The following is a 16,548-nucleotide window of genomic DNA, read 5'->3' as shown; positions in this document are numbered from 1 at the left end:
ACTATTTTGTATGAAACTCTACCTGCAAAATTTGGAAGTGCAAGTGAACGAACTTGGAAACGTGAGCGAAGTAAAACACAGTGAAAGCATATAACATGTTTTAAATAAGAGCAAAACTGTCAGAGAGAGAGAAAAAGTAAAATAACCAAGGAATTATTTGGTTTGCAATTCTGATGATTTTGCTTCCGATTTTCTGTTTTTTTTTTTTTTTTTGCAGTTTACTGTATTTTTAAATGGGTTTTACATTTTTTGATTCTTGTTTATTATTTTTTGATCTGCAACAGCAATACTTTAGGTGGGAAATTGATGCCATATTTTTCTACTGTCCACCTGTCCAGTCATGCTCTCGGCGATAGACAGTGGCTGTAGAAGCATCTTTCTGGCAGATCTGGACCATAATGGAGCTCTGCTCACCTCTGTCCCCCTGTCAGGTCATCACTACACATGCTGTTTCAATGGATGCAGTGCCTTGATTTTTACCCTTTAGGCCTTTACATATGCCCATATTACTCCATATTATTACACGTTTCTACTAAAATGAATCCCTGACCTGACTTGCTACTGATCCATTTAGAGTAATTCACATCTGGTTTGATATCTTTCAGATTTATCTTAAAGATGAAAACCTAGATTTACTTATTAGTAGTATCAAATGCCATAGGACATTTAAGACACTCATTATTGCATAAAGTTGGGTGAGTCTTACCAACAAATGTCCAGGTCATATTTCACCTCAAAATTAAATTGTGACAGACCAGACTGAGAGGCAGATGTAGGATCCATATGCAGATTTAATAGAGTAGTCAAGCAGGCAGAGGGTCAAAAAATCCAGAAAACAGTATAGCAAGGCAGACAAATCCAACAGGGGAAACACTGAGGCAATATACACGTTAATCAGGCAAAGGTTAAATTCCAAACAGGCAAAAACAGGATAAACGCTTTGAATTGCAGACTGAGACCGAACTGGCAAGACCTTCACACTGAGTGGTAGAACCTCAGGGCTTAAATACACAGATATTTAGCAAATAATGAACCGGTATGAGAGAAAATGGCAGAATGCAATGCATGATGGGAGTTGTAGTTCAGTGAGGGATTTAGTATTCAGGGGATGAAGATCGTTTGAACCGGATGGGAGAAGAGACAGCAGAAGATGTGACAGAAATGAGTGGAAAAAAAACATGTTATGTTTTTAAACATTCAAACTTTTCCCCTCCTGAAAGAGTTTCATTGAAAAAAACTGTCTTCATTTTCATGTTATCCTGACTCAATAGCATAAAAGCATAATTGCAACAAATACTGTCAATGTATAATAGTTAGCCATTTCAAAAGTGTATCGTTAAGTATTTTTTGCATCACAGTAAAAAGAACGAGATATGTTTTGCATTACAGTAATTGGAATTGAGGGCCATGGAAATATACTAAATGTGATATTTAAAACACTGGCATTGTCTTAAAGGGAAAGTTCACCAAAAAATAAAAATTCTCTCATCATTTACTCACCCTCATGCCATCCCAGATGTGTTTGAGTGTCTTTCATCTGCTGAACACAAATGAAGATTTTTAGAAGAATTTCTCAGCACTTTTGGTCCATATAATGCCACTGAATGGGTGCCAAAAGTTTGAAGCTCCAAAAATCACAGAAGGCAGCTTAAAAGTAATCTGCAAGACTCCAGTGCTTAAATCCATTTCTTCAGATGCGATTTGATAGGTGTGTGTGAGAAACAGATCAATATTTAAGTCCTTTTTATACTATAAAGTCTTCTCTCTGCCCAGTCAATCTCCACTTTAAAGTTCACATTCTTCTTCTGTTTTTGTGATTCACATTCTTCGTGCATATCATCCCCTACTGGGCAGGGAGAAGAATTTCTAGAAGAAAAAAAAATTGATTTTATTTACTAAAATACTTTTATGCTGCTTTTATGTGCTATTTGGAGCAGCAAAATTCTGGCACCCATTCACTTACATTGTATGGACCTACAGATCTGAGATATTCTTCTAAAAATATTAATTTGTGTTCTGCAGAAGAAAGAAAGTCATAAACATCTGGGATGGCATGAGGGTGAGTAAATGATGAGAGAATCTTCACTTTTGGGTGAACTATTCCTTTAACAGGTTTAGTGAGATATTTTTATTTTAATTTTCAAAGTGACAGAATATTTTTACAAGGACCTTATTTGAAGTATCCTTTGGGAAAGTGTCTTGCTCAAGGGCAAAATGTTGATGGCCTATTGGTGGTACTTTGCAGGGATTGAACAAGCAACCTTCTGGCTACCAGAACTACGGCCCTCCCCATTACCTTCTCATGACGTGCTATAATACAATTAATATCATATTACAGTAAAACTTTCACCTCACTAAATGTTAACTGTTTTTGGTGTTCTGAGACAGTTTTATTTGCATAAGGAAGAAAAGGTTGGAAGAAGGATCCTAGATTGGAAGCGTAGAAGCAGAACTGGAATTAAAAGACATCTAACTTTACCACAGGGTCTCTGAGGATCTGTAATCAGAGCGTTGTCCTTTGCTTTTGTGACAGGCAGCTTCTGGGTCACTCTTATGCCCGTAGAGAGGCCCGATTCACCAGCATCAGAGAGAGAGAGAGAGAGTGAGTGGGGAAGAGGGAGGTATTTATAGAAAAATGGGGCTTCACTGTACCTTTTCCTTGAAAAAGAATCATTTAAGGACCCAGCTAACTTGTCCCAGATTTCTTCTCAGGGCTCTGCAACAGGGTTAGGGCAGAACCATGCTAAGTGGAGATGTAGTGCACACGGCTACAGAGAGCCTGATAGAATTCTCTTGATCTAGATCTGCTCATTGAAAGATCATCAATGGAGTTAAAGACCTGCTGGACTGATTGCGTCATTGAAAGAGGTGAAGCAAGGGGATGATGAGGTGCTGACCTGAGGTGACCTTGGAACTTGACTCCGTACAATTTGATGTAGACACTACTAGATGACTCTGAAGCCATGATGAGAAGGTTTTTGAAGAGCCAGAAGGGCCGTTTCTCCCTTCGCCAAAGCCGTTCGGGATCCCAAAGTGCCTCCAAAGACTTCTGTAAGTTTCATATTGTCAGTACCATTGATGTGCATTATTGTCTAGTGTTATTTTTATCCTGTAGTTACAATTATATATAATATTAATCTTTTGATGTTAAGATAATTTTTTTGGATTAATATCATATAAAATCTTTCGAAACAGTTTTTTTTTATTAACTATTAAGGCAAATAATTTGTATTATTATGTAATTACTGTTATTTAGATAAATAATTATTAAGATTAAAATAATGTACAAGTAAATATTTGCATGAGATATCATTGTTTATATACTGTCATATTCTGCACAATCATTGTGTGTGTGTGTGTGTGTGTGTGTGTGTGTGTGTGTGTGTGTGTGTGGTATACACTACATAAGAATTCATGATGTTTCTCCAATTCCACAGACTCAAACACCAACATATTGAGAGAAATTCCACTGAATATTGGCAAGTATTAGCAACTGCTTGACCATTCCGAATCATTCATTTGTTATTAGGTCATGCATTCGGTTGTATGTGATGCAGTGCAGTTACTACATAATCTAGGTTATGTACTTTTCAGGTTCTCTTATATTTCAAGGGCAAGGGTGTAGCTTTGTTTTAAATAGAGATTAGATTAGGCATTTTTCGATTCCTTCATAGCTAGATTCATTTTCCCATTCCTCCATTATGATGGACGGATGCAAAAACAGACAGGTGTATGGATGGATGGATGGATGGATGGACAGAAAGATGGTTGGATGCATAGATGGATGGATGGATGGACAGAAAGATGGTTGGATGCATATATAGATGGATGGATGGATGGATGAGACAGACAGATATACAGACAGATAGATGAATAGACAGACATATACGGACAGATGGACAGATAGATGGATGAATGGATGGATAGATAGATAGATGGGTAGACAGACAAATATACAGATGGATGGATGGACAGATAGATGATAGACAGACAGATGGATAGACAGACATATATACAGACAGACAGACAAACAGATAGATGGATAGATAGATGGATGGATAGATAGATGGATGGATAGATGGTAAAGGATTGATGGACGGACGGACAGAGAGATATATGGATAGACAGACAGATGGATAGACAGACATATATAGATAGATAGCTAGATAGACAGACAGACAGACAGATGGATAGACAGACAGACAGATAGATAGATAGATAGATAGATAGACAGACAGATGGATAGACAGACATATATACAGACAGATAGATAGATAGATAGATAGATAGATATATAGATAGATAGATAGATAGATAGATAGATAGATGGTAAATGGATTGATGGACAGACAGATAGATAGATAGATTGATGGACGGACAGAGAGATAGATAGATTGATGGACGGACGGACAGATAGATAGATAGATAGACAGACATATAGATAGATAGATAGATAGATAGATAGATAGATAGATAGATAGATAGATAGATAGATAGATAGATAGATAGATGGACTGATAGATAGATAGATAGATAGATAGATAGATAGATAGATAGATAGATAGATAGATAGATAGATAGATAGATAGATTGATGGATGGACGGACAGATTTAAAATAAAAGCTCAAAGGCTCTTTCAAACATCTCTCACAGTAATGGTTTTGTTTATTGATTTTATAAAGAGTTGGCCCTGCCTGCAAATAACCAGGGCTGGCCAGAAGACTTCGGCTTTAAACTGGGTGGAGATGGACCCAGTTACATCCTCTCAGTGGTGGAGGGCAGCAGTGCGTTCATGGCCGGGCTGCAGCCAGGCGATCAGGTTCTGGAGATCGACGGACAGAACGTCTCCTCTTTTAGCACTAAAGCTCTCATTGCTTTGGCCCAGACCCTCAAGACGGTGCCGCCCAGCATCGGAGTCGTGTCAAGAATTGAACAGGTCACTTAATCTTGATGGGGGTCATGTAATTTACTGTTACCAACAAAACTGACATCAGTTCTATTGCAATTGACCTAATTCGCAAGTAAATTTCAGTTGTTGGGGAATTCAGTTGATGAATACCTAGAGATGCCACTTTAACAAGGAATACTTAACAGTTGTCATAAATTACCTTAATTCAGATCTATTATATAATGTATGGTCCAGAAGTCAGAGACCACTTTTTGCATTACATGTTGCATTTTTTTCTCATTTAATTTTTTGTTGTTGTTGCATTCATCAATGTATTTGTTCAAGGTGCCCTTGTTGTTTTCAAGAAGTTCATATCTCTCTTCATTTCCCCTTGCTCCAACCATGAAAACCAGGTCAATAACCCTTGTCCACTTTACCACCACAGATGGACATTGCCCCGGGACCTGATGGCCGTTTTGGCTTCACCATAATGGGAGATGGCCCCCTGTTGGTGGAGGACTGTATGCCCAGCTCTCCAGCAGGACGAAGTGGACTGCAAGCAGGTGACTATGTGATGGAGGTGAATGGGATTCCAGTGAAACAGCACGAGACGGCAGCCGCCATGATCAAGGCCTCTCAGGGACGTATGTTGCGTCTGGGCGTGCTCCACATAAACCGCTGGCAGAAACGCACCAGCAGCAGTATGAAAGAGACCTTTAAGAGTGGAGACATCGTCAAACAGGACCGCAAGCACAAAGCTCTGGAGTTCAACAAGAAGGTTAGTTTCAAGATTATATTTCCTGTGAATAAAAATTGTGAGTTTTATGGCTTTCAAGTATGTTAGTGTACTCCTTAAAGCAAGACACTCAAACTTTAACCAGATATTTACAGTCTTTCTTTTCTCTCAAATATGGATGACTCATGTTGGACTACACAGATTTGTGTTCAATATAATCCTCTCGAGAGTAAGAATGTCCCTCCCCCTGCAACCACCTAGCAAATCATCGTTGTTTGGTGTGGTGGATTGATCCAGCTGGCTTCCATCCCCTTAAAATAATATTCAGAACCTTATTTTTTACGTGTTTATCCATGTAGTTGCCATGTAAAATCCCGGGCCGATTTCTCTTCCCAGTCCAGCCCTGCCCATATTGATGACCACCCCATCGCCCAAAATACAGTGTCTGGGGCAAAATTAAATTTGAGTACCAAATATGTCACAATTAAAACCTTCAACCAAAATTCTTGGATCTTAACTCACCACCAAAAAATATGGGTTGTGTCTCCATCTTCTAATTGGCATCGCCAGCAGGTGGGTGTGTCATTAATACCAAGCCTATACAATCTAGAGGGGGTCCAATGTTGAATCTATGAAAAATCTTGAATTGCATAAGGCGCACCCTTGCATCTCTAGATACAGACTTGATTTTTGGAATCCTAGCCAACACTCCTTCCTCCAATACCAAGTTTAAATCTTTCTCCCATAATGTCTTGATAGAAGTTAAAGCTCCGTCACCCAGACTCTGAATTAGCAGGGTGTAATAAACTGATGCCTCGTGACCTTTTCCAAAAGCTGTAATTACCTCTCCTAGGGTATCTGCCACTTTAGGGGAGTCTGTGCTACTCCCAAAAATAGTACAGAGCAGGTGGCACAGCTGTAAATACCTATAGAACTGAGATCTGGGAGTCCCAAAATGTTGAACCAAATTTTCAAAGGATCTCAACACTCCACTCTCATATGGGTCACCGAGTGTATTAACCCCCCTCACAATCCACTCTGACCAGCAGAAAGGGGACTTATTAATACATAATTTGGGGTTCAACCATATGTTCGAGGCAACATTTAAATAAAGATCTGATTTTAACACTCTGGACACTTTTGTCCATACCGAATACAAATGCAAGATAACGGGGTGTAACTTAACTTCTCCGATGAGTTTGATAGAAAGACTTTGCAATGGTAAAATAGGGGCATCCTGTTCAATACAAAACCAGGGAGGGGCTCTTTCAGGTGGAAGCGACCAATAAGCCAAATGTCTGAGACCGAATGCATAACAATAAAACTAAATTTTGGGTAAGCCTATGTAACGGTGGCCAGCTTATAGAGAGAGAGAGAGCTGTGCAATGTGTATAAACCTCACTCTCCTGACCTCAAGAGGTGCACCAGCTGTAGCCTTTAGCCTCATTGTTAGCACACCCACCACCCATGCCAGAGACGCCGGTTCATGTCCAGTATGGAGCGGGTAGACAAGGAGCGTCACAATGGTACCGTGACCAGCATGGGGGTGAGTGTAATGGTGGCCAGCTGATAGATAGCTGTGCTAAAATTACTTTCACAGCACAAAGAGTCAACAGTAAAGTTGCTGTGGTTGTCCTTGCAATGAATGTTCTCTGCATTTTAATAGGTCGAGGAGATTTTAGGGGAGGAGCCTGAAGTGAAAGAGAGACTTTTTGATTTGCTGAAGCAGTATGCAAGTGAGAGGGATGTTGAGGGGCTGGCATCCACGCTTCCAGAAATACTGCTCACTGAGGACCATCAACAACTGATTGACAGCATCAGGTACCAACGAGCTTTCATGAATACTCTTAAGGGCCAGTGTCTCTCATCTTCACTGTTTCAAATGTTGATTTTTAAAACTGAAGAGTGTAACCTTTTCAGTGTTAAAATACTCTCTCCTATCCCAGCAGAATATGTAGAATTATAAGTAAGCCATTTGTAAATTAAATTTCTCTGTGTCATTTATCGGTGTCTCTGTTTCTCTATATAATTTTGTTTGTTTGTTTGAGTGGCCCGACTCAATAACATTGACTCAACCAATGGTGTGAGTTGGGGGCGGGATTATCTGTTTGTTTGATCAACAGGAGATGGGTGTCATATTGTAAAAAAAAAACCATGTCTATTTTTGCAATGTCTTTCGGTGGTGCTAATACACACTTCAGCTCTAAGTGTTAATGGCTTGTATTTTCTTTTACATTGGCTTATTTATGGTTGTACAAATACCGAGTACTTATTTAGGAACACCTGCACACCGACTTATTCATGCAATTACCTTATCAGCCAATCGTGTGGCAGCAGTGCAATGCATAAAATCATGCAGATATGGGTCAGGACCCTCAATGTTCACATCAACCATCAGAATGGGGAAAAATGTGATCTCAGTGATTTGGACCGTGGCATGATTGTTGGTGCCAGACAGGCTGGTTGGAGTAGTTTCTATAACTGCTGATCTCCTGGGATTTTCATGCACAACAGTCTCTGGAGTTTACTCAGAATGGTGCCAAGAACAAAAAACATCCAGTGAGTGTCAGTTCTGTGGACGGAAATGCCTTGTTGATGAGAGAGGTCAACAGAGAATGGCCGGACTGGTTTGAGCTGACAGAAAGACTACAGTAAATTAGATAACCTTTGTATAATTGTAGTGAGCAGAATAGCATCTAATTCCACTGAATATTGGCAACTTCTTGACATTTTCAAATCATTCATTTGTTATTAGGTCATGCATTCAGTCGTATATGACGCAGTGCTGTTACTACATAATCTAGGTAATGTACTTGCAGAAACTGCGTGATGCAATCAAGTCAACATGGACCAGAATCTCAAAGGAATGTTTCCAACAACTTGTGGAATCCATGCCCTTATCAGTATTAGTATATTGTTCCTAATAAAGTGCTCAGTGAGCAGTACCGCCACTCCCTACACGCATATTACGCAGTCTGCGTAGGGCACCAACTCCCTAGGGGGGCACCATCTTACCCTAGGAGGCCACCAATAAGTCTACTGGCTGCCCTTACTCTCACGTTATATGTTAATCAAGGACCCGAAAGCAGTTGTGGATCACGGATGATTGCTTCACGCTCATGTCATGCGAACCCAAACCCCCCCAGTCGTAGGGCATCAATTTGGCCAGTGGTGGCCTTGTCAGTGAGTGTATATCTAATATGGGAGTTTAATAAAATGTCATACAATTTAGGACTCTGACATTTAGTTTGCAGTCATAACACATTACAATTTATAAATCGTAACATTTTTCAGTGTAATTTTTTCCTTCTGTTTGGATAGTAAGGGTTAGCTAAGGGTTATTATCTTTTTGACCTCAAATAATCTTTTAATTATATTGACATAATTTCCCCCTATTTCTTGGCACCAACAAGAAAGGGACATAACCTCTATAAGACACTCTTATAAACCTCGCTTATAAGACCGCTAGTGCTAAGTGCAGCTCTATGTGATAAGTCAGTGGGAATGGCCATGAAGTTTTGTTTTTCTTGCAAGCATGTGATAAGTCTTGGCACAAAGGGGTTTGGCAAAATTGTGCGTGCAATGCTGTAATATTCTTGGTTAAGTCCAATTTAATTTATTAAACCATCTGCATCCTATTATATATTATATAAATTCCCTGCCAAGCTTCAGTGATATAAACAAAGAGAGCACATTCATAAGAAGTTTCTAGTGTAAATGTGTTTTTTCTGCTATGAATTAGAAGAATAAAACATGGACTTGTGTTCTTTTGTGCATTAACTGCATCTTTGTTGAATGTCAGGCATTTTTCTAGTGACGCTCTCCTTTTATATGCATGGAAATTGTGTTTCGCGTCAGGATTTGGATGTAGGCTCTGTTAAATTAGAGAATGCAAGTATTACTAATCATATTTATCATGTGGCACACATATCATGACTAGTATTAACAGTTATTGTATCGACATTTCAGGTTAGGCTGTGGGTTTATAGCCTGTATAACAGCAGCCAAATAGCAGCTTATTTACTGACTTGCTATAGCTAGCTAACTGTGTTTCAACAAACATCCAGTAGACTTTCAGTAGCCTGTATATAAATCTTTATTAATGACCTTTTAATGAACTGATGTTCAACAATAATGTAAGGAGGTCATTAATAGAGATCTATATACAGGCTACTGAAAGTCTACTGAATGTTTGTTTCAACACTGTTTACTAGCTATAGCAAGTCAGTTGATAAGCTGTTATTTATAATAAAAATAACTAAATGGTCGAAGAATCTTATATAACCACCTCCTGTAATAGCCAATCTTTTTACCCTCTCCAAATTCTTCCACTGTCCTCTTTTGCAGTATAACAGGTAAATAATAATTAATACAATTTTTATCATAAATACATTTATGCATTTGGCAGATACTTTTATCCAAAGTGACTTACAGTGCACTTATTACAGGGACAATCCCCCCGGAGCAACCTGGATTAAGTGTCTTGCTCAAGGACACAATGGTGGTGGCTGTGGGGCTCGAACCAGCAACCTTCTGATTAACAGATATGTGCTTTAGCCGACTACGCCACCACCATACAGTTGACAGCATGACCTTATATCCCCATTTGCATCAATGATATCACTTGCATTTTGATATGCATCATTGAATTTTCACTGTCCTTCATTCCACTCGAATGTTGAACAGCTTCTAAGCCGTGCTCCTCTTTGCAAAATTTGCCCAGTACTCCCATGGAGCCACCCTATTTTTAAGCAGCCTACATTTAGGCTCTCTTAGGTCGGTGATGCACCAGAAGTTTGCACAAAATCCACATGACAACTTTCCTGATGTAAAGTTATGAGTTTCCAGCCGAGGTATAAAGAAGCACCTAACATGGATTGATATCTTACCTTTCGTTTGAAAGAAAACCGATTATTTGTGGCATCAGATTTTGCATTGAACTAGGCTTTAACTAGTTGGCATCAGGTGTGCTCAAAACTCAATAGGTTTCGCCCATTGTTCTCGTGTAGTGAACTTGAATATTCCAAGGAGCTTCTAACTCAAAGTGAGCATGTGGATCTTTTTTCTGGGTCTCCTACATGGTGACCTGCCTTCGATTTCCAGTGGGACGCTCTCTGTTCTTTCTCTCCGTTCCTGCTCAACTCTTCCATTCTATTCTCTCTCTCCACCTCTGAAGCAGCTGTAACATTACCTTTTCCCTGCAGTTGATGGGATATGGTGTACAGTTCTCAATGTAGACTACCTGAGGTAGTAACCCAGCATGGAGATAAGGCGACAGTAACAAAGCTGACTCAGTAATGCCGCGACCTCAAGATTCCTTCTTTGGCCGAACGGCGTCATTGGTCCTCAGGTTGGCACTATGAAGTTCTCATCTGGAATGCAGGAGATAATGGCTTTTTTGATTGTGTGGGTGCGTTTAGTCAATGACTATTCCAACTTTATGAAGACTCCTGCATTGTGCGTACACAAAGAACATCTCTTTATCTTGTTTGAGGTTTAAAGGAGGCATGGGGCGCGACAGGAGTATCTCCAGGCGTTTTCGGTAAGATGGATCTTCTAGGATCATGCTTCAGAGGCTAAGGTTTGATTAAACATCTAGAGGAAATTCTAATCCTCTATATACGTAGTTTTTAGAGAGTTTTTGCTAAATTCTTTTTGTTTATTGTTGACAGTTTACATGGAAACCACTTTCTTTCATAATGGACATTCTGTCATTTAAATTGATGTCATTAGTTTTAGCTCTTTCAGAATTTCTTCTAAAGGGATGTTAATTATTTTGTGTAGCACATTGCATGCTTTGTTTATGTTATTAGACGACCACAAAGAGGAATGGAAACTGCTTCACACCAGTTTAGAGATCATACTTGTGTTAATGGGTTTCTCTGACAATGAAGATACTTCTAGTTCGCTCTCCATTTGCAATTACCTTCATTCATTTTGCTAAGTGTGTCCTTGAACTGTGTCTCCATCCCCTATTGACTTTGATTTAAATTTAGATTTCCTGTGACCTCTTTCTAATTGAGGGCATCCTGAACTAAATAAAAGTTAACTCTGAAAGAAATTGGGAATCGACTTGCATCAAGAGTGTTTGGAGGAACTGTGCAAGCATGTGCTGTCAGTTTGTAAAATAAATTGCTTTGCATTTAACGAAATGTATAGCAGGCCTTGATTTTATTCATCGGGAATTCATTGGGTTGTAAAAAGTGGTTTCTACATGACAGGTGGTTGAAAAGTAACAGGGCTTGGTGATGTCAGCTGAATATAAAACATTTTTTCAGTGGCGGAGCAAGTTATTACACACCGTAAAATACCTAAAATGTTGTTATTATTGTAAAAATCAAGTTGACTTAAATAAACATTACTTGAAATGTTAAGTTTTGGTCTCATAGATCAAATACATACACTACAGGGCAAAAGTTCTGAAACACGACTGAAATGTTTCTCATGGTCTTAAAAATCTTTTGATCTGAAGGCGTATGATTAAATGTTTGTAATTAGTTTTGTAGAGAAAAACATATGCGGTTGTGCCACCAAGGGCACTTATGAGAGCATTTAAATAGTTGTTATTAAGAATTCATAGAGGTTTTAGTTCTTTTGTAGTATTATTTATGTTGTTTTGTTGCATATAGTTTCGTGTGATGTCACCATTAGGGGATCTGTGTCCCCTTTGGTCAAATTGGACCCTGTTAAAGGAATATTCCAGGTTGTTTTGAACCCGGAATATTCCTTTAACACTATTTAATCAGTAAAATGTTTCTTTTATTTGATCTGTGTTATTGTATGATCTAAATTTGAGTATAGAAATAACAACATTTAAAAAAGGAAATCTGAGTTAAGTCTACTTGCATCTAGTTAGCTTAACTTAAATAGTTAAGTTCCTTCTAAATGAACACCAAGTTAAGTTAACTTAATTAGACAAGATTTGGAGACGCCATTACTCAGTTTAGTTGAGGGAACGAGTTTACCCTCTCAAATTATTAAAGTCAATTTAACGGTATTACAATTTTCAGTTCATATTAACAAAAGATTACAAAGACATTTGACTTTTTTTCTTTGGAATAATGCGCAATGATGAATCATTCACAAATAGACTAGGAATGTTCATTAACAAAGTAAATACAGGGTCAATGTGAGTTTCCTAGAGGCTCAGAAGTTTCAGCTGAGCATTGCAGCTGCAGGGTTAGTCCTTAATCTGGCTTTTGCTTGTGCTGTTGTGGATGTGCTGCCCTTCTGCTGCTGTCTTATGTCAAGATTACAGTCATAAAAATTGTGAATCATCATGGAGAATAATAAGAACTGGGCTATATATGAAACCTCACAATGTGCTTAATCGTCTCAAAATTTCCAAATGCAAGAAGCAAAAAAGAACCAAAAAAAAAAAAGGTAAAAATTGGGTAAAAGTTTCTCTTTTGATTTTGGTTTGCAATCTGCCCAGGTATGTTTTAGCGACCTTAACCTTGTTGATTGTTTTACCTGTATTTACGATGTGATTTCATACAGAAAAATCAAGGCGCCGCTTTAGTTGTGTGCATGTAAGAAAATAAGGGTGATTGTTTTAGTAACGCTACTCGAAACCCATATTTAGTTTTTCATATTTAGATGCATTTCAGAGAGCAATAGGATAAACAATAAGAAAAATATAAGATGAGACTTCATTATATCCACTGGGACTTGATTGGGTTTTGAAAAGTGGGTGTTACATGCCAGAATGGAGCCAGTTGAAAAATTTGGGCTTGGTGACATTAGACAAAGGGAAGTCATTGTAGAGTCGAAGCAAATTATTACATTCAGATCCAAAAATAAAAAGAGAAAATGTTTTTTTTTAAAGGAATAACATACACAGATTACTTATTCTCGGTAACACCAGGAACGTGCAGTAAGGAAGTAAATAAGGGTCTATTTTGGTGTCACGTTGACTCATGGTGAGAATGAAAAATGGGCACATTCAGAGGGAGTTTATCTCATGAAGGGGTCAAAAAGATTTCTGTCTTTATCTCGTTCATCCGCGGACTACTTCAAAATTCCCATTAGACTTCAGAAATCGACTGCTTACCTGTCAGCTTTAGTAGCTGATGAAACAGGATATTTGTACCTTTCCTTCTTCACAGGACAGGAAAAATCACTTCATTGCTTCATTGCAAAATCTCTTTCCTTTATATCAGGACACAAACTTTTCAGCAATCCAGTGTAATTATAGCCTACTTTCTCATAGCTCTCTCTCTTTCCTCCTCCTCTGCCTGTGTATCTTTATCTGGTCTCTCTCAGCAGGCATGTACACACGCCTGTCTGCTTATTGTGTGCCATGTTTGTCAGGATCTTCATCCCTAAGAAGCACAGGCGGCATTTTGACGAGATGGTCTCTAAGAGTCTGATCAGTCGGTTAAGGGGTCGAAGTTTCAGCGAGCACAGGAACAATCAGCTTCGTCGCAGCCGGAGTGAAGACCACCATGAACATCTGCTGTCTGTGTCCACTCGAGCTAGCTCCGTTCCACGGACCGCCAATGAGGAAGTGGTGATGCCCCCTGCCCGTGGGCACCGCAAAACCACCTCGCTCATTGCAGGACATTCCAGCTCTTTCTCAACTCGCAGGTCAGTGATGGAAGCTAGTTTCATTCTGAGAAGATTTCAGTCCTTTATTGGTTTAATATTGATATAGGAACTTATTTCGTAGTTTGCTATTTGATTTCATAATTCATATTTTGACAATTTTCAAATGTACAATGTTTTAATATTTTTCTTTTTGAGTTATAATATAAGACCAATATAAATGCTGTCATCTTATTTGATTTGGTGCCCATTAATATTTAATCAGGAAAAGAGAAGGTATTTAGATAAATAAGTTGATTGATGAATGGATGGACGGACGGACGGACGGACGGACAGACTTAAAGATTGACGGACGGACGGACAGACAGACAGACTTACAGATAGATGGATGGATGGACAGACAGACAGACTTACAGACAGATGGATGGATGGATGGATGGATGGATGGATGGACGGATGGACAGACTTAAAGATTGACGGATGGATGGAGGGATGGATGGAGGGACGGACGGACAGACAGATGTACAGACTGACAGATGGATGAATGGAATGACAGACAGACAGACTTACAGATAGACAGACAGACAGACAGACAGACAGACATCAGGCAGGCAGACAGACAGAGAGACAGATAGATAGACAGATAGATAGATAGATAGATGGACAGACAGACAGACAGATAGATAGACAGACAGACAGACGTCAGGCAGGCAGACAGATAGATAGACAGATAGACAGACTTACAGATAGACGTCAGGAAAGCAGGCAGACGGATGGACGGACAGACAGACAGACTTACAGATAGACAGACAGACAGATAGATAGACAGACAGACAGACAGACGTCAGGCAGGCAGACAGATAGATAGACAGATAGATAGACAGATAGACAGACAGACGTCAGGCAGGCAGACAGATAGATAGACAGATAGATAGACAGACTTACAGATAGACATCAGGAAAGCAGGCAGACGGACGGACGGACAGACAGACAGACTTACAGATAGATAGATAGATAGATAGACAGACAGACTTGCAGATAGATGGATGGATGGATGGACAGACATCAGGCAAGCAGGCAGACAGAGAGACAGACAGACAGACAGACAGACTTACAGATAAATGGTGGGGGATGCGAGATCCATCATTTTCTGGTAAAATACAGTGCTGTCAATCACTAGTGCTATAAAGGCAAGCTTAATGATATGGCTCAAGGAATACAGGTGTAGTTCCTTTTCAAAATAATTTAACTTCAGTGAAACATGGGTGTTTATATGAAGCTGAATGTATTGTTTATTGAATGGGAAAATTGGTAGCTATTTACATAATGACAGCAGACACAAATAGAGGTATTTTCGTCTGTGTATTATGATGTTTCATATTGCATTCATTATAGATTAAATACAGTATGCCTTGTTATGAGGTTTAATTAGGAATAATGATGTCATCTGTCATTTTTGCTAAATAAACCCTGACTGGATGATCAGGACCTCGACTGTACACCGCATTTTTACAAACAAATACATTATTAGGTATATTAAAATATTGCATTTATTTTAAATTATTTTATTAGAGTTTAGTGGTCATTATAGACCAATATTTGACCACAGATAGCAAAGTTGACCAGAATGAAGGATTCTAGAGAGCTGTGAAATAAGATATATTTCATAATCATATAATATTGCTTCTTGCCTAACTACATTTTGTTTGTTACCCCTTGTTCTCAGTATTCTTTACTTTTTCACTGTTGTGTTTCCATAGGACAGTACGTGTGTACAAAGGGAACCAGAGTTTCGGGTTCACTCTTCGTGGTCATGCTCCAGTCTGGATTGACTCTGTTATACCAGGTATACAATAAACACTCAAAACAACATGGTTTCCATATATTAGTGAGATTGATAATTTGCTGAGATAAAGCTACCTCTTTTTATTTGTTGTCAGATTCATCAAACATATTCTCTCCTCTTCATTATGGGATGGCATGTCTTTCCCAGTATTTTTATTTTGGAGTAAAACAATTTCAGAAAGACGAGAACATATATTTTGGACATGAAACCATTGACGCGGAGTCAATTATAAGACTAAAGAAGATGAGGTGAAAGTCAAATCTGACTCATTGGGCATTTAAAAAGTTATGCAGCAAATACTGGCAGTATGCAATAACAGCAGAAGGCAGAGAGGGAGAGAAATGAGAAGACACTGCAGGAACAGTCACCGCAGGCTGAGTCAGAGGGGGCGCAGGTGGTAGAGCTTTGTTTTTATCCCTGCAAATCTCATTAGATTCACACTTTTCCCACTACCAGCCCTCATAAGCCTAAAGGAGGCATCCATTCTTGGACAAGATATGGCAAACAATCGGGCTGGAGTGCCTTTATAGA

General features: G+C 38.9%; 1 protein-coding gene across 1 annotated transcript in view; it reads left to right on the top strand.

Annotated features, from left to right (window-relative positions):
- The first annotated feature begins 2,825 nt into the window (after positions 1–2,825).
- LOC127648159 (delphilin-like) overlaps positions 2,826–16,548 on the top strand; it is a 30,864-nt gene continuing 17,141 nt past the window's right edge. Inside the window, exons 1-6 of the mRNA XM_052132748.1 lie at positions 2,826–2,868; positions 4,683–4,936; positions 5,334–5,666; positions 7,291–7,445; positions 13,938–14,213; positions 15,932–16,017. Coding sequence (XP_051988708.1) covers positions 2,826–2,868; positions 4,683–4,936; positions 5,334–5,666; positions 7,291–7,445; positions 13,938–14,213; positions 15,932–16,017 — 1,147 coding nt within the window. The remainder of the gene's footprint in view (positions 2,869–4,682; positions 4,937–5,333; positions 5,667–7,290; positions 7,446–13,937; positions 14,214–15,931; positions 16,018–16,548) is intronic.

Source organism: Xyrauchen texanus, chromosome 8 (assembly GCF_025860055.1).
Source record: "Xyrauchen texanus isolate HMW12.3.18 chromosome 8, RBS_HiC_50CHRs, whole genome shotgun sequence".
Taxonomy (NCBI): domain Eukaryota; kingdom Metazoa; phylum Chordata; class Actinopteri; order Cypriniformes; family Catostomidae; genus Xyrauchen; species Xyrauchen texanus.
Note: the sequence above shows the minus strand (reverse complement) of the source record. Positions and strands in the feature narration are given on the sequence as shown.